This window comes from Misgurnus anguillicaudatus, chromosome 3 (assembly GCF_027580225.2).
Source record: "Misgurnus anguillicaudatus chromosome 3, ASM2758022v2, whole genome shotgun sequence".
NCBI lineage: Eukaryota > Metazoa > Chordata > Actinopteri > Cypriniformes > Cobitidae > Misgurnus > Misgurnus anguillicaudatus.
Window position 1 is genome coordinate 23,530,531 of NC_073339.2, and position 19,086 is coordinate 23,549,616.

Below are 19,086 nucleotides of genomic sequence, written 5' to 3' on the forward strand. Positions count from 1 at the left end.
ATAGAGAAATGTTCTGGGATGAATATTCAGTTGTGAGCAAATAAGTGAACATCTGAGAGTTGTAATATGTTCCCTGGAGTACATTGATTAATTCCCATGTTGTTTTTTAGCGGTGAACCCCTTATCTGTAACGTTATTGAAAATAATGTATTTGCATAGGGTTTTCCCATAGAGAAATGAACTGTGATTAATATTCAGTTGTGAGCAAATAAGTGAACATCTGAGAGTTGTAATATGTTCCCTGGAGTACATTAATTAATTCCCATCCTTGTATAGAGTTGTGAACCCCTTATCTGTAAAGTTATTGAAAATAATGTATTTGCATAGGGATTTCCCATAGAGAAATGTTCTGTGATGAATATTCAGTTGTGAGCAAATAAGTGAACATCTGAGAGTTGTAATATGTTCCCTGGAGTACATTAATTAATTCCCATCCTTGTATAGTGTTGTGAACCCCTTATCTGTAAAGTTATTGAAAATAATGTATTTGCATAGGGATTTCCCATAGAGAAATGTTCTGTGATGAATATTCAGTTGTGAGCAAATAAGTGAACATCTGAGAGTTGTAATATGTTCCCTGGCGTACATTGATTAATTCCCATCCTTGTATAGAGTGGTGAACCCCTTATCTGTAAAGTTATTGAAAATAATGTATTTGCATAGGGATTTCCCATAGAGAAATGTTCTGTGATGAATATTCAGTTGTGAACAAAAATGTGAACATCTGAGAGTTGTAATATGTTCCCTGGAGTACATTGATTAATTCCCATGTTGTTTTTTAGCGGTGAACTCCTTATCTGTAACGTTATTGAAAATAATGTATTTGCATAGGGTTTTCCCATAGAGAAATGAATTGTGATGAATATTCAGTTGTGAGCAAATAAGTGAACATCTGAGAGTTGTAATATGTTCCCTGGAGTACATTGATGAATTCCCATGTTGTTTTTTAGCGGTGAACCCCTTATCTGTAAAGTTATTGAAAATAATGTATTTGCATAGGGATTTCCCATAGAGAAATGTTCTGTGATGAATATTCAGTTGTGAGCAAATAAGTGAACATCTGAGAGTTGTAATATGTTCCCTGGAGTACATTGATTAATTCCCATGTTGTTTTTTAGCGGTGAACCCCTTATCTGTAACGTTATTGAAAATAATGTATTTGCATAGGGTTTTCCCATAGAGAAATGAATTGTGATGAATATTCAGTTGTGAGCAAATAAGTGAACATCTGAGAGTTGTAATATGTTCCCTGGAGTACATTGATTAATTCCCATCCTTGTATAGAGTTGTGAACCCCTTATCTGTAAAGTTATTGAAAATAATGTATTTGCATAGGGATTTCCCATAGAGAAATGTTCTATGATGAATATTCATTTGTGAGCAAATAAGTGAACAATCTGAGAGTTGAAATATGTTCCCTGGAGTACATTGATTAATTTTCATGTTGTTTTTTAGCGGTGAACTCCTTATCTGTAAAGTTATTGAAAATAATGTATTTGCATAGGGATTTCCCATAGAGAAATGAATTGTGATGAATATTCAGTTGTGAGCAAATAAGTGAACATCTGAGAGTTGTAATATGTTCCCTGGAGTTCATTGATTAATTCCCATCCTTGTATAGAGTGGTGAAACCCTTATCTGTAAAGTTATTGAAAATAATGTATTTGCATAGAGATTTCCCATAGAGAAATGTTCTGTGATGAATATTCATTTGTGAACAAAAATGTGAACATCTGAGAGTTGTAATATGTTCCCTGGAGTACATTGATTAATTCCCATGTTGTTTTTTAGCGGTGAACTCCTTATCTGTAACGTTATTGAAAATAATGTATTTGCATAGGGAATTCTCATAGAGAAATGTTCTATGATGAATATTCATTTGTGAGCAAATAAGTGAACAATCTGAGAGTTGTAATATGTTCCCTGGAGTACATTGATTAATTCCCATGTTGTTTTTTAGCGGTGAACTCCTTATCTGTAAAGTTATTGAAAATAATGTATTTGCATAGGGATTTCCCATAGAGAAATGAACTGTGATGAATATTCAGTTGTGAGCAAATAAGTGAACATCTGAGAGTTGTAATATGTTCCCTGGAGCACATTGATGAATTCCCATCCTTGTATTGAGTGGTGAACCCTTTATCTGTAAAGTTATTGAAAATAATGTATTTGCATAGGGATTTCCCATAGAGAAATGAACTGTGATGAATATTCAGTTGTGAGCAAATAAGTGAACATCTGAGAGTTGTAATATGTTCCCTGGAGCACATTGATGAATTCCCATCCTTGTATTGAGTGGTGAACCCTTTATCTGTAAAGTTATTGAAAAGAATGTATTTGCATAGAGATTTCCCATAGAGAAATGTGCTGTTATAAATTGTACTATAAATAATTGTACATAGAAGAGATATAGTATGTTCTTTAGAGTTCAATAAAGATCATGCATCCCACGTTTGAAAAGCTATTGAACCGTATCATGTGTCATTAAATAAATGCATACTGCATTTCTAGTCAAACTTTACTACAAATAATTCTCAACTACACATCTTAAACATGTTGAAAACTAGTTTGGGTATCATTCACTTCAAATAAACATACAGGTTGATGCCACACGTTTTGCTTGTCTACAATTTTAAGTGTGAACAACATGATGTTCAGTACCATGGACGGGAACTGTTTTGCAAAATGTTAAAAATCAATACATGCACAAAAATTATGAAACTGTGACAATTTCATTTTTTTAAGAAATACAAGTAATAAAACAAATACACCCAAAAATCATAAACAGTAAATTCATAAGTTCATTTATTGAGAACACCGTTACATGCTTTAATAATATAACTGCTCTTTACCACACTCACAACCGCAAATTTAGAACTTAATAAAACATCAAAATGTGGCCTGAAGTATTTTCTTGAGGGTCCAGTGAAAATTTCAGGGTAATCAGGCTTCTTCTTTCAAACCTATTGAACAGAAACATATGATTACGAAAACCAACACAGTGCCTCTTTATTTTGAGACAAACAGAAACATATAAAGAGTTGTAAAATGCAGAGATTATCTTTGTTCTTGAGGTAACAATTGAGTTTCTGTCTGGACTGCTTACAAATAACTACTCTTCTACATTTTTATATCTTCCATTCTCTAGGCATTCAACATATCATTGTAATGTAAATCTTCTTGCTAAAAATGTCATTAAACATCATTAGCAGACATAGCAAATCAAGCTGATAGTTTCTGATAGGTCTATATAGGTAATTAAAACAGCTTCAATCATTAAGTGGTCGCACTTAATGAAGAAAAATATCACTTTGTAGACGGTCCCTAGGCTTCTCTCAGCACCCAGTTGGATATTCAACAGACATTCGCAACAAGGTAGGACATTACAACGATACTAGGATATTTTAAGCGATTGTGAAAAATGTAGGTTATAGGCAAGACACTTGGTAATTAGAAATTGCTAAGATTAAACTTCTGCCATGTCTACTAAGAAAGTTATTGACCCCGGAAGTCCGAATGTCTGAATATCAAACCAACTTTACCGCAGTAGATTTTGACGATCAAACTGACAGAAAAACTAACTTAAAGCCGACTATTAAACCAAAAACATACTATTACAACGTGAAAAGGAACGTAATGTGTACAAATTTTATTATTTACAGGTTATTAATAATGTTATTTGCGACAAAAAAGTTGAGGGAACTCGAGCAAATAACGGTCTTCTGGTAAATATTGTGGTCACGTGATGGCCTCGCGACATATAAGTCGTTTCCGGTCGTTTCTCAAACGGACAGCTGCGTTCTTTTAAAAATATTTTTAATATATATTTTTTTAAATAATAAGAAATACAAGTTCAGTCAGGGGGTACATTATACATATATAAAATAAAAATAAATAAGGCTGCGTCCATTTTTTTTATTTTTAATAAGGCTGCGTCCTAGAATGCTGCATGTCTCGGCTGCCACGTCATCAAGCATCGTTGAAGGACATCTCAATCTGCTTGTTTTCTCTTTTGTTGTTTTAATTAAATTACAAAAGGTTTAACTGTCCTTGTTGTAAAGACTGTTGATACATGACTTTTATTCACTGTACTACAGTATTGGATTTTTTTTTTTTTTGGTGATGCATTGCTAATTTTCAACTTCTCTCTTTAAAGTTTTCATGCCATGACCACTGGGGCGGAAACCATTATGACATTGCCTTGGACATCAAACTAAACCATCTCATTCTGGCTTTTGAGGTGGATTCTAACCTCGAAATCTCAGAAGGACAGGTCTAAGATGGACGCAGCCTCCATAGGATGCAACCTTGCATTTGAGAAACACCCATAGAACGGTCAACTTACCCCATACTCTAACCTGAATGCAGGGATCATAAAACTTTATCTTTTACCTTAATTGTTAGATGGGTGTTGATACCAAACTTTTTTTCTCGTCTACCCAGGAGAAAGTCATGGTGTTCTGCTGCTAAGGTTGTCATAAAGTATGCTTTTTTCCATTTGTTGCATTAGGCAATAATATCAAAAGACATAAATTCTGAAAGAAATAAGATAATTTTCAAAGCATTAACATGAATATAAAAGCATTAAGTCATTAATGACCATCTTTTATTATTGTTTATTTACAGCGTCTTTTATTCTGCCTACCTGACTCATGCAGAATTCTGGCTTGATGTTTGGTCCACCTGTTAGCTGGCTCTGGTGCTTGGTAGTCTTCTCAAACCTCTGAATCAAGACCACCATGAGAGGCCTTCTGAAGACCATCATTACGCTTCAGATCCAGTTGTCTTTACTAAGAGGTAAATCTTTTTTAACTGCAGCATTGAGCGTTATGTGCGTCGTTAATGGCACTGAACGCCTTGCATTTTTGCCCCCTACTGCAACATGCGTTTTTGAAGGAGCGCTAAGAGCAGAAAAGCACCCGACGTCATTTGTGTCTTTCCATTGTCCAATTGAATATGGGGAGACGCAGGCCTTCCGTTGTAGGACCGATGTTTACAGTTATTTGAAACAAACATACTTCAGTTACTTACTGTCTCCTGTGTGTTTATGCACCTCTCACCTTCGATCAAAGTCAGTGCAAGAGTCCTCTTTTTAAAGTTTCTGCTTATATGACAGTTAAGAGCAAAAGAGCGCTCACGCTTAGATATTTGATTGACAGGACAGCTGCCTCGGTGGTTGCCTAGCAATATAAAAAGCTGCGCTGCACTGCACTGTTTTTTATAAAGTGACCAAATAAAGGTGCACCACGTCTTTAAAACGCATTTGGTGTGATTGGCCCCCAACCAGGGTTTTTTCTGCCACTTTTTATTTTTTTCAGCTTTTGCCTTGATGTTGTATTTTACATTGGTAAATGCCTATGGACATTGGCTACTAGCGTTCTGCACGTGTAAATGCACATCGATGCGAACAACGACGCAAACGTGTAAATGAAAAGTGCCGCATAGCCTACTTGTGTAGAGGCATTGGGGTAGGTCTGACAAAATCAGCCTTAATGACAACTGCATCAGTCTTCAATGTTGGTCTGACTTTTACACAGATAAACACTCACTTTGTCTATCCAGACCTCAATGTTAGAGTTCAGACAGATTTAGATAGTTGGTTTTGTTCATTTTCTAAGTGTTTTGTTGATATTTTAGTTAGGGATGCACCGATATGGAAATGTTGGCCGATACCGATAACCGATAACTCTTTATAGTTAGGGGCCGATAACCGATATATATATAGGCCGATAAATATTCCTATTAATTTCACAATGAAAAACTCCCAGACTGCGGACATCTTGTCTTTGCGCTAGACTAGCATACTCTTCTTAAGCCCGCAACATGTGTCATCTTCGTGCTATGTCACAGAAAGCACCAATCAAAACTCCACATGGCCAGCAATGAGCAAGTGAAGTGGTTCAACAAACCAAAATAATCCATAATTTATCGGCTTTCATTTATCTGCCTTATTTTGCTATCAGACCGATAACCGATAATATTAAAAATAAGCAGTTATCGGCCGATAACGATATGTCGGCCGATATATCGTGCATCCCTAATTTTAGTCCTAATTGATTATGACAGATTTGTTAAAGCCTTATCTGTCAAAATGAAAAAGTTTAATTCAACCTCTGTTGTAAAGCAGATTTTTAACTAGTCTTCTTCAATTGTGTCACTAGCCTACCACAATCCCTGTGCACCAGCTATGGAAAGTGCAGACCAAACTTCTACCTCCACCTGTGAGTCTCTTCCCATATTTAGTAAAGTAATGAATGCGGTCTTACTAATGAAAGGTTTTTTAGGGTACATTATTTTAATTACCAAATGATTTCTCGGATGAATTGGATAAAAAGACAATATTTTATTTTTCATTTATGAAAACTGGTTGTTGCTGCATGAACTCAAGCACATTTATTTCAAACACATCAACGCATCGTCATTGCTAAAAACCAATGCAGCTATTTTGGATAAAAGATAATGCGCCTCAGGTCACACAAATCAAACACGAAGAGTTGTCATACACAGTGTGTACAGTCAGTCATTCAAATTGGATATACACAAAAATCAGATTTAAACTGACAGTGTAAACATAGTCTATGAGATAAAACAAAAATGTTTAAATGTAAGCCTTGCTAAATACCTTATTACCCATAGTTTATCCTCTTTATACTATGGTCACTTGCTTTTGTTTATTTTGCAGTACAAAATAGGACAGGGCAGATAAGAAAAGAACATTTATTTTTATTAATTATTTTATCTAGGGGTCAATAGATCTAGTTCAATCAACACCCTCACCATGCTCTCCCAGCTTTAGGTGCTTAGACCTGTTTTTCTAATCAAACAATACAAGGGCAGATGTTTCGGCGTTATTGCCTTCATGGCATGAAAGATTAAAATCTGCATTTAAACCCAAAGGGGATATGATCTTTAAATAAAATTGCATTGTCATTTTCTTGATTACAACCATAATACTGAACAACTTTAAAGGTCCCGTTTTTCCTGTGTTTTTTGAAGATTTGATTGTGTTTACAGTGCGTAATATAACATGTGTACATGTTTCACATGCGGTATTTTTCACACAATCTACATATCTATATAGTCCTTTCACTGTCCTAAAAACGGGCTGATGTATTCTTTGTCCTATGAAGTCCCTCCTTCAGAAATACGTAACGAGTTCTGATTGTGTAGCTTGTTTAGTGTGTTGTGATTCAATAGCAGCTTATCTTAGCCAGGACGGAGTTTAGTCAAACACACTTGCTTTGACGTCATTCAACCGGGAAGTAGAGGGCTGTAGTACAAACCGGCCGTTCGCTGTATTGGAATGGGGATTCTGTATACATCACCTGGCTGGCAGTGAACTTTGAGCTTTATCATTTAGAGGTATTATTTATGCTATTGCAGCAACATTACACACTAACTAAAGTTTGAAAAATGGGATCAGGAAAAACGTGACCTTTAATGTTTAAGTATTGAGAAAGAAATGAATTCTTACTGTGGTGGAGATATTGAAAACTCTTAAAAAGAGGGCCATTTTGGGTGTTTTATTTAAAGACCATGTCCCCTTTTAGCCTGACTACATCAGACTTTGTACTTCCGCTCAAGCAAAGTAGCAGAGAATGGTATTACCAGGCTAGTCCCCTTTGGGTTTAAATGAAGATTTTGATCTGTCATGTTTTTAACATTTTGGTTTTTCTTTGGGTGCAATTTATATAAATGAAATACTTTGTCTGATGTGATGATGGTCTCATTGTGTTCTTTTGTTACAGATAGAACTGAACTGGAGTCTATGAACTAATGCTGTGTTCGAGACAACTTGGATGTTGGATATTATTGACCTTAAACCCGTAAGAAGTCAGGAACAGGAAACAAAGTGGAGTATCCGACCTCTCAACTTGGAACAGATCGATCAACACCGACCTCAACGAGATGCGTCATTTGACATTGCAGACAAGGTGGTGGCTAGCCTTTCACAGCCTTACATGAACCGCAAACAAACTTTAAGCAGCACGTAATATAGATGAACATGAATGTTAAATTATCCAGTAACCGTTTTCTGCCATAATTGGCACAAGAGCACAAACTTCTCCTGGCGTCTCATTATGTGGTAAACACGCAAATGTGATACGTGATTGACTGGAATGCATTGAGGTCGGAGGTAGGATATTTAATGACATAACATCAGAAATCAGAGTTGTCTGTAACACTGCACAATATTTCACCTAATTGTTAGCACCTGATTATCATGTTTTTAACACAACCATTGATTGGTCACACGGATGAAGGCAGCAAGCAGAGACATCTGTCCTTTGTATCTCTCTCAAAAAAATGAATCTATATTTAATGTTAAAAAACACTTACAGTAGACTGTGTTAGATAACTGTGCTCTTGGAAGTCAGCTTAAGTGAACAAATGGTAATGTTAATGAAAAGTTTATTTTTGTCACTGTTGCAAACTAACCACCACACAGAATATGAAGAATAGCCAGAACTGTGGTAATAAGCTAGCCCTAAAATGTTGTGAGAATCTTGATGTATTGGACACAGGTGTGTAGTATCTGTTATATATTGACGGTTGACAGGTTTGTTTGCATGTAATTGCATTATTAATTTGGTGTTGATAGTCCAATGTTGATTTGGGAGAAATATTTAATTTCTTTTCTTTTTAGATCCTTTCTCTTTTTAATGCAGCACTTAAGGATGAACCACCCTGATCTACTAAGATGCACAGATTCAACTCTGGCCCAGCATCATCCCCATACCTCATCTGCCATCAGTTCAATTTAATGTCTGTCAATTGCAAATGCTATTTATTTCAGTTATATTACAACTTAATATTAGGGGAATGGTCTGGCCTTTTGCCATGTTGAACTGTGTTGTTGCCTCAACCTGGATGAATTGATGCATGCCTGTCTTTTTTCGGTGCGTGCGCCGTGCAGCGCGTTGTGGGTGTGTTGGCATTTGGCCTGGCCCCATTCATTCCTATGGTACCAAAAAAGTTTTATTTTGTGGCACCATACTTACTGGTATAACTCCTCATGTAACAGTCTTAAAATAGGGAAAACACGAAAGTGTTTGGTGGCTTCCCTGTTTGGTACCATAGGAATGAATGGGGCTAGCTGGGCTGGGTGCTGGCGCGTTCACGACGCGCTGTGCGGTGCACAATAGATATGTATTGGTTCGTCTGGGTTGGGGTAGTGGCATGGTTTGGTGTGGCAAAAGGGTAGACTATTCCTTTAACTTTAATTGAGACTAGTATTGTGTAAAGCTGGGGTTTCCAAACTTCTCATTTCAAAACCTATTAGACAACTGTAATCTAGACCCACTCAAATATTTTTAAATATACATTTTTAATGGGGTAAAACACATTTGTTCTCTTTCAGTGGAGTCATTTTATTTTCATAATATTTCATAATGCCCAACATGAAAGCGATCGGGAAGCTGTGGAGGAGCCGCTGCCCGGCCTTCGCAGATTCAGCATGCCCAACATCACCCTGGACCCAGACGTTCGCAGGCGACTGAGGCGTACCACAACCAAACCCCCAACGCGATGCAGCTCCGCGGAGCGCGTTCGGGTAAACAAAGACGCCATCGCCCAGCATGAAAGCGGTAAGACTCCGCTTGTTATTGTAACATGTACTACTTGCTACATGTATAGTTTAGCTTCTGCCGTTAGCATAGATGGGTTTACATGCACTAAGTGTATTGAAGTATTAAGATTAACTGAGAAGGTTGCTGAACTAGAATCGCGCATCCGAACGCTAGTTGAGGATAGCAAAACCGCTAATGTTACTGTTGTAAATACTGTATCGAGCGAAAAGACTAATGGCTCGGTTCCGACATCAGATGCTAATGTAAACATTACAAACAATGTATCGAGCGCACATAGTGTTCCGACATCAGATGCTAATGTAAACATTATAAATACTGTATCGAGCGCGCATAGTGTTTATCATAATACACATGGCTCGGTTCCGACATCAGAGTCAAGTCGGCGGTCTAACTGGGTGACTGTCAGGCGGCATAGTCATATACGGCGTCCATCTAAGACCCATAACGTTACGGTACTTTCTAACAGATTCGATCCCCTAAGGAATACACTAGCTGAAACACCTGTTAAAAGTGCCCTGGTCATTGGAGATTCTATACTCAGGAACACTAACATTGAGGCACCAAACACCCTAGTCGACTGTATACCGGGAGCCAGAACGTCTGACATTAGATCCAAACTTAAAGTGCTGGCTAATGCTAAACGGAAGTTTTCTAAGATTGTTATTCACGCCGGAACAAATGACACCAGACTCCGACAGTCGGAAATCACCAAAGATAATATTAAGGAGATGTGTGAAATTGCAAAAAACAATGTCAGACAATGTAATATGCTCTGGTCCCCTCCCCGCCTACCGGGGAGATGAAACACATAGTAGATTAGTGTCTCTCAATGGCTGGATGTCAAAGTGGTGCCCTCAGCATAATGTAGGGTTTATAGACAATTGGAAGCATTTCTGGGGTAGACCATTTCTCCTAACCCGAGATGGCCTTCATCCGACATCAGAAGGAAGTGCTATACTCACCAGAAATCTGATTAATATTCTTAATTCTGATATAGTATGACTATCCAGGGCCCAGGTCAGGAAACAGACGGATCAGCTTAACTGTCCGTCTGTTAGCTGGCATGATATGTCTAGATCACATATATCCCAGAACTTCGAGTCGATCTTACCAGAATATCAACACATTTCAACTGTATCTGTTCCCCGAACAAGCAAATACAGAGCACCGCTTGCCACATCACGTACAAATTTGACCAACATAAAATTAGAAAACAATACATTACAAGATGAACCTCGAATGTTAAAATTCGGCCTTCTTAACATTAGATCGCTTACCAATAAAGAACCTATTGTTAATGAAATAATTAATGACCAAAACTTAGATGCACTCTGTTTAACAGAAACCTGGCTTAAAGCAGACGACTACATTAGTTTAAACGAATCCACCCCACAAGACTATTATTATAAACACGAACCTAGGTTAAAGGGGAGAGGGGGTGGTGTAGCTACAATATACAACAAAATTTTTAAAGTAAACCAAAAATCTGAACTAAAATTTAAATCATTTGAACTAATGTTGTTAAATATGGAAATAACTGATCGTAACCACAAACAGCTCTCTTTTGCCTTAGCTACAATCTATAGACCTCCGGGCCACCATGCAGATTTCCTTAAAGAAATAGCAGATTTTCTGTCTGAGCTTGTAGTCACTGTAGATAAAGCTCTTATCGTTGGTGATTTTAATATTCATGTGGATAACCATAAAGATGCATTAGGACGTGCGTTTATGGATGTTCTAAATTCTCTCAATATTAGACAAAACGTGACAGGGCCAACGCATACTCGTAAGCACACATTAGACTTAATTCTGTCACTCGGGCTTAATATTAATGACATCAAAATATCACCTCAGAGTGATGCAGTTTCTGACCATTACCTTGTGTCATACACTGTACCTCTAGTTAGGATCACTCAATCCACAACATGCTACAGATTAGCCAGAACAATAATTTCCACCACTAAAGATAGCTTTATTAGCACTCTTCCAGACCTGTCCCAAATTAAACATGCAGATAACTGTGATGATCTAGATATTGTAATAGAAAACCTAAACAATGTCTGTTCTAACACATTGGATGCCGTTGCTCCCATTCGAAAAAAGAGAATCAAAGAAAAGCCGCCAGCTCCATGGTATGATCATCACACCGCAGCTCTTAAAAAGGCAACTAGGAAAATGGAAAGAAATTATAGAAGCACAAAATTAGAAGTATGGCGTGCAGCATGGAAAGATAGTGTTAAACACTACAGACAGGCTATTAAAACCACCAGATCTACCTATCTTAGCAAGCTTATAAATGAGAATCATAATAACCCTCGTTTCCTCTTTAGCACCGTTGCAAAACTGACTAGAAACAAAGAACAAACAGAAACCAATAGTAAACTCCAACACAATAGTAACGACTTCATGAACTTCTTTTCTAACAAAATTACGGCTATAAGGGACAACATCGTAGCTACACAGGCAGCCACCACTCTACCCGTTAGTTCACTTAACACTAGACTACCACACGAACATCTTGATTCATTTAAACCTACTACAATAGAAGAGCTCTCTAAACTAGTAACGTCATCCAAATCATCGTCCTGTATATTAGACCCCGTTCCCACAAAACTACTTAAAGAGGTATTTCCTGTAGTGTCAACCCCGGTTCTAAATATCCTTAACTCATCGCTAGAAATAGGATACGTTCCAACATCTTTCAAACTAGCAGTTATTAAATCGCTGATTAAAAAACCACAGCTTGATCAGGGAGAGCTTAATAACTTTAGACCAATCTCAAATCTCCCTTTTCTTTCAAAAATATTAGAAAAGGTAGTGGCAAGCCAGTTACGCACATTTTTGACAAATAATAGTACATATGAAAAGTTCCAATCAGGATTCAGGCCCCACCATAGCACAGAGACAGCGTTGCTTAGAGTTACAAATGACCTCCTATTAACATCCGATCGTGGTGAAATCTCAATTCTTATATTATTAGACCTTAGTGCAGCCTTTGACACAATAGATCATAACATCTTACTCAATAGACTAGAAAACTATGTGGGTATCAGTGGTCAGGCGCTAGCATGGTTTAGGTCGTATCTAACCAATCGCTATCACTTTGTTTATGTAAACGAGGAAGAGTCATATCACTCCCTGGTTAAATACGGTGTACCGCAGGGATCGGTTTTAGGTCCTATCCTGTTCTCGTTATACATGTTACCTCTAGGAGACATTATCAGGAAACATAACATAAGTTTTCACTGCTATGCGGATGATACCCAGCTTTACATCTCCTCACATCCCAGCGAAACACACACGTTTTCTAAGCTAACAGACTGCCTTAGCGATGTTAGTGACTGGATGGCACATAACTTTCTTAAGCTGAACTCCAATAAGACAGAGATACTTATTATTGAACCGAATCGCTACAAACATAATATGTCAGATTACACGTTGCACATAGATGGCTGCACTGTGGTGCCATCTTCCACGGTAAGGAATTTAGGTGTGATGTTCGACAGCAACTTATCCTTCGATAGTCATATCGCCAACGTCTGCCGTACAGCTTTCTTCCACCTTAGAAATATCTCGAAAATACGCCATATACTGTGTACATCTGACGCAGAGAAGCTTATCCATGCTTTTATGACCTCTAGAATAGACTATTGTAACTCGCTACTCGGGGGATGCCATGCAAATCAAGTAAACAAGCTTCAGCTAGTTCAAAACGCTTCCGCAAGGGTACTTACTCGATCTAAAAAGTACGACCACATAAGCCCAATTCTGGCATCTTTACACTGGCTACCAGTTAAATATCGCATACAATTTAAAATATCACTACTCACCTACAAAGCTTTAAATGGCCTAGCACCCTCATACCTTAGAGAATTACTATCAGAATACAATCCATCACGCACACTACGGTCACAAAATTCTGGTCTCTTGATTATCCCTAGACTATCAAAAGTGTCTAAAAGTGGAAGGTCATTTTCCTACTTAGCCCCTAAGCTCTGGAATGATTTACCAACCGATGTCCGAGAATCAGACACAGTCGATAATTTTAAATCTAGACTTAAAACTTTTCTCTTCAACAAAGCATTCGCATAATTTGTCTAGTAAAAGTACTTAACTCGAAATAGTTATTTGTACCGAACAAAGAACTCGCGGTCATAAAACAGACCAACCAAATAAATAAATAAAAACCTTATCTTAACGTATAGTAGGATTGCGATTTTGTAACTTTCGTGTTCTTGTGAATAGTATGCCATACAAACCCGTTTGCCACTGAAGCTGCTTTATCTACGACAGTGGGGCATCCGGCATTAGTCAAGCGGGTTGTCACGTAAGGTTGGGTTGGTCTTTTGGCGCTTTCTTTATATTGCGAATAATATGCCATACAGACCCGTTTGCCACTGAACCTGCATTAACGACGACAGTGGGGCTTCCAGCCTTAGTCAAACGGGTTGGCACGTATGGTCGGGTTGCGATTTTGGCGCTTTTTTGTGTCTTTGAATAGTATGCCATACAGACCCGTTTGCCACTGAACCTGCATTAACGACGACAGTGGGGCCTCCAGCCTTAGTCAAACGGGTTGGCACGTATGGTCAGGTTGCGATGTTGGCGTTTTCTCATGCTCTTGTCAATAGCATGCAATACAGACCCGGTTGCCACTGAACCTGCATTAACGACGACAGTGGGGTTACAGGCCTTAGTCAAACGGGTCGACAGGTTTCATTTTCTCTTTCTCTTAAAAATCAGAAGGTGACCCTTAGTTACCATATATACCGTCGCAGTGGGCCCCCAATTTGCAAAATCCTCAACTGTGGATAATATAATTATGCCGCAATAGTTAGTCTGTCTGAAACTAAGCTGATTAAACCACATCACTGTGTGACACTTGCATTACATGTGAACGGCCCCTACGCTAATATGATTTTGTTTTTCTCTCCCTGTCCTGTCCTCGACCCTGAGGACAATGGGACAAACAGACCCAGTTCCGGTAGATGTGAAAGTCGACTCACCTCTGATCTACTGGTCGTCCATCACTGTGATGCCCAGCTGATGCCTGACCAACGACCACCGGCAGAACCCGCTTAAACCCCGCTTAATCCCCGCTTAATCTCCTTATCCGTTTATATGTGTTTATATACATATATATCTCCCAAGGGTTTTTCCCTCCTAGGACTTTTTATTTTTTTTTCCTCGGCTCAACAACCCGGGGTTTTTGTTTTTTTTTCTCCTAGGGGGTTTTTTACCCCGGGGAGGTAGCCTGCTTGGGCTTAATTTAGCTTTTATGCTATTGTGTATTATGTTGTGCTATCTGTCATTTTTCTGTGCTTTTACTGCTTCTATTAATGTAAAGCTGCTTTGAAACAATTGAGTATTGTGAAAAGCGCTATATAAATAAAATTGAATTGAAATTGAATTAAAGTAAATATAAGTTTATTTGCAATACCAAATATTTTATGGTATATTCTTTCAAAACCATTGTCATTGTTAATTATTAATTTTGCCAAACTGTTGTTGCATCATTACGGTGTGCAACACACCTTAACCTACTGTGTGACGGACAAGTAGGTCCTCCTGACACACAATTTAAAATCCCCTGGTGTACCGAATGTTGTATTGTAATTAAAGTTGCATCTAAGTCTTGTGTAACAGTCTCCATTATTTGTGATTATATTCATAGTGTCACATGGTACTTTCAGCACTACTACATCCCAGTGTTTTTAATGCTTTCATTTTTAGGGTTATTATAAATTCATTCATTTTTAAAGAATTCCTTCTTTATGTATAACATGCAAAGTCTAAAATGTAAAGTGTCATGATCAGCTCTGGGTCTTGTGCAGTGATTAAATGAGCAGGTAGTAAATGTCATAGCTTTGCAGTATATTGGTTAAGTTCTGGATGTAATGAACATTCAGCACATAGGTTTCATAAATTTAATTGGGTAAACAAACTTGTCGAAACAATTCATGCTGTGATGCTGGATAATACCTGGTCAAATGAATACATGTATAATGTGTTTTAACATTGTATATTTCATCTATATAGATATATGTTAAAGAACGGTGCAGAGACTGCTGCCCATTATTGGTTACAGTGTATTTGTTAAAATGTTGCCAGTAAGATTATTTCTGTGTACAAGGTACTTTGAGTACCTTTATGTGTCTTATTCTGCACTTAAAACATGAACGCAATTTATATGCAGGCGTCTCGTCAGAACTGCAAAATATGCAAGTGAAACTGGACTAAACGCAAATAAGGGTATGATTTCATGTTATATTACACGTGATATGAGGTAGGGTATATAATAATTATATTTTATGAATGCAAATTAAATGCAAAACTCTTAAAAAACTGGCTAATTATATGCAGCTGAGGGTTTTTTTTCAATCTTTTTGTTTGTGTTCAATACAATTAAAGAAGAAATGAGTGTAAACAATGAAATGAGTTGAGCATTTCGGTCAGCTGATTCGTCTGCGTTTGCTCGGATTCAAGATCTCCAGAAGATGTATGCAGCTCGTAAAAATTTCGAATGTTTCAAGACATCGCCAAGACGTCTTGCAGAGATATTGCAGACGTCTTACTTTTCAATGTTCGCGGCCGATCTACAGAAGATGAAGCGATATTTAGCAGACGTCTCCGCGACGTACGTGTGCTATCTGGGACTCTGTTGGTACTATTTTCCACGCAACAATTCCTTGGCATTTTGAATTACAGACACCGCTACTAGCATACAACACAATGCACGTCTCTTCTTTCTGCCTCTCGGTTGCGCGCACAACCAGTTAGTGACGTCGTCGTGCAACCCGTCTATTGGTGGGTTAGCAGCAAGTGGGTGGAGCTTTACCCGCAAGTGGGCTGTACAAACTTCCAGAGGATTTTGATTGGTTTATTTATATCACTTGTAGCAGCTATTGGTTTATGCTCCACAGTTGGTGGCGCTAATGTGTAAGTTTTGTTGCGATCGATCAGAAAACAAAGAAACCCGCTTTCACATGTTAGCGTGTCGTTGAAATGAAGGTGTAAGCTTGCTTTACAGTTTTTAGTTTTGTAAAAAAGCATTATAAGTTCTGAAGAAGACCATTTTATAATGCCGTTTGTACGCTGTTTTTAGTCTTGATGTATTAAAAAAGATAAGGGTAAAGTGTATACAGATAAAACAAACACTTTTGCAAACAATTCTGAGTGACTTGTACATGATTTTATTAATTGAAAAAATAATTTAAATGTAATATATGTGTAACACGTTCAGAAAAACATTAGTCTGCTATTTAAAAAAATGCAGTAAATATGGATGGTAACTTTATTTTACATTAGCCACATGTTTTTCATGTATTTACACATTCACTTCACTAAGTCCAGTTGCATCACATTTTAATATGTTCATTTACTTGATATTGATATATTGAGCTTCAGAAATGTGTTTGAATAAGGCCTACAGCCTGATGAATTTAAAACGCCATCACTTTAAGTGTAAAAAAAGGTGTAAAACGTGACCTCATCATTGACAGTGAGTGGTATTGGACACACACAATAATAACAAAGCTGTAAGAAATCAGACCATGATGAGGAACGTGATATTTGATCGTTTATTTTTATTACTGTCACTACTTCCTGTCATTCTCATTCACCGCCGTCCCATTTGCGGCGTAAACTCCTCCTACTTGCACATTTCTGAAATCCCTCCCACTTGCAGCGTTAGCTCCTCCCACTTGCAGTCTCCGGGCTGCAGCGATACATACATGGAGTTTCCCCTCTTGTTCTTCTAGATACTTATTGCTACAGAGCTTTGACGTCTCTGTCACAACGAAACCCTCCCGTTTTATAGCAACTTCCAATTGCCGTCTCATGCCTGCATCACTGGGAAACCTTCAAATGTGAAGAAAAAACAGCGAGAGATCATGAGAGAGAGTACCAGTTCCTGCTGAACATTGACATAATATTATAAATAATAACGTAAAATAACCAAAATGATTGTGAAAATGAATCTTACTTGTGAAATGCAATCCCATGTGATCTGGAATCAATACTGCGCCGGTTATTGCAACCGTAAACTGCATAGTATGGCTTTCTTTCCGTTAACTCCCATTGACTCTGGTGCTAGCGTACAGCGAGGAGACCCATCCAATATGGCGACGCTTGATGCGTTCCAGCACGTCATGAGGTGTCTACGTATATAGAGTGCCGAAGTCATGACGTCACTTTGTAGGCCAACCCGGAAGTTAGCGGCGCATGGGTTCCCTCGATCGAAAAGCCATTCATTTTTCCCATAGACTTTTGGAAAGTCGCAAAAAATAAGATCTGTGTTCAACAAAGAGTTATGAACCTTACACGTTTTGTCTATGAAGATAATCTTTATAAGTTAAACGAAAATGTATACATTTTGAAGCCTAAATAAAGCCGTCAGATATAAAATGCTAACGGTATGCTATAAACGGACTACAGCGCACCGGTCGCGGATCAACATCATCATCATGCTTCCTCAAACTTTATTTAAAAAACACGCTCGCTCATTATGATCTGTGCTGTTTATGGACACTTATCCACTTTTTCATGAGAAATATTGCCCATTCGTTATTTCCAAAAATGTTAGAAATTTTGTTTACGCGTGCCTCTGAGATTTTTTGTTAATGTTTTATTTATTTATTAGTTTATTATTTCGTTAGTTTATATAAACCTTAATATTATTTTCTTTGTGATTAAGGTTATTATGCATGATCATTGTGCCCCAAATAAACTTTAAAGATTATCTTTCACTGTATTATGTTTGATTGTATGTTTGCATACCATTTGCTAATTCGCCAGAAAAAAAAACATCTCAGAAGCCGCAGCTATTGCCCTATCAATTTCCAATGTTATGTACTTTTTCTTACTTAGACGATAGAAAACCATAGATCGAGGAGAGAGAACCACTATAAATCTGGACATAACAGTGCAGCTTAGATGCTGGTTTACTTACCGGTATTGTAAGGGCCAGCATGAGGGACAAGGTTTATCAAGTCTCATTAAGTAAAACTATGGAGAGATAGAGGAGTTAAATAAAGTGTTCTATGTATTTATAAGATAACTAAACAATCTCTGAACAAACAGAACACAGTTAAATTCCAAACATTTAATATAATAGTTATATATAATTATATATGTTGAATTTAAAGAGAATTGTCCAATAGCATCAATGCTTAAATACAATATATTATAATTAAACCATACATGTTCCCTAAATAAACCATATATACTAATTTTGTTCACATTTTCTATATATTTTTACCTGGTAATCCACAAGCCCCAATGTGAGAGTCTGTGTAGTAAATTTTATCTCACATTACTGTGAGCTGACTGTTGTATAGTTACAATAGTATACAATAGTTTAACATTTAATTTTTGGTATTTGTTAGACAAGTGACTTACAGTGCATTCAAGCTATAGATATCAGCGTGTTCTCTGGGAATTAAACAAAAGTTAACAAAATGCTCCAATCACTGATCCACAGAAACATTGCAGCAAG

General features: G+C 37.4%; 1 protein-coding gene and 1 long non-coding RNA gene across 4 annotated transcripts; one reads left to right on the forward strand and one right to left on the reverse strand.

Annotated features, from left to right (window-relative positions):
- Window positions 1-2,788: 2,788 nt before the first annotated feature.
- LOC141361675 (uncharacterized) lies at window positions 2,789-4,785 on the reverse strand. Its single transcript, XR_012367859.1, has 2 exons — window positions 4,646-4,785; window positions 2,789-4,535 (listed from the first exon to the last, which is right to left on the reverse strand). It is a non-coding gene; the product is annotated as an uncharacterized lncRNA (long non-coding RNA).
- LOC141361665 (uncharacterized) lies at window positions 4,342-10,456 on the forward strand. Of its 3 annotated transcripts, none has more exons than XR_012367847.1 (5): window positions 4,342-4,482; window positions 4,627-4,797; window positions 6,162-6,221; window positions 7,749-8,137; window positions 8,648-9,324. XR_012367847.1 is itself a non-coding variant. In XM_073863279.1 (4 exons), exon 4 carries the CDS (start codon window positions 9,458-9,460, stop codon window positions 10,391-10,393), a length of 936 nt encoding a protein of 311 aa, XP_073719380.1. In that variant the 5' UTR covers window positions 4,659-4,797; window positions 6,162-6,221; window positions 7,749-8,766; window positions 9,362-9,457; the 3' UTR covers window positions 10,394-10,456. The 3 variants fall into 3 exon arrangements, 1 of the variants encoding a protein (XP_073719380.1); XR_012367845.1 differs by having other exon boundaries at window positions 7,749-7,934; window positions 8,648-9,321; XM_073863279.1 differs by lacking the exon at window positions 4,342-4,482 and adding an exon at window positions 9,362-10,456 and having other exon boundaries at window positions 4,659-4,797; window positions 7,749-8,766.
- Window positions 10,457-19,086: the final 8,630 nt, after the last annotated feature.

Bases quoted from the DNA above. Each gene is read 5' to 3' on its own strand.
- LOC141361665 (XM_073863279.1), top strand. From the start codon at position 9,458: ATGCCCAACATCACCCTGGACCCAGACGTTCGCAGGCGACTGAGGCGT.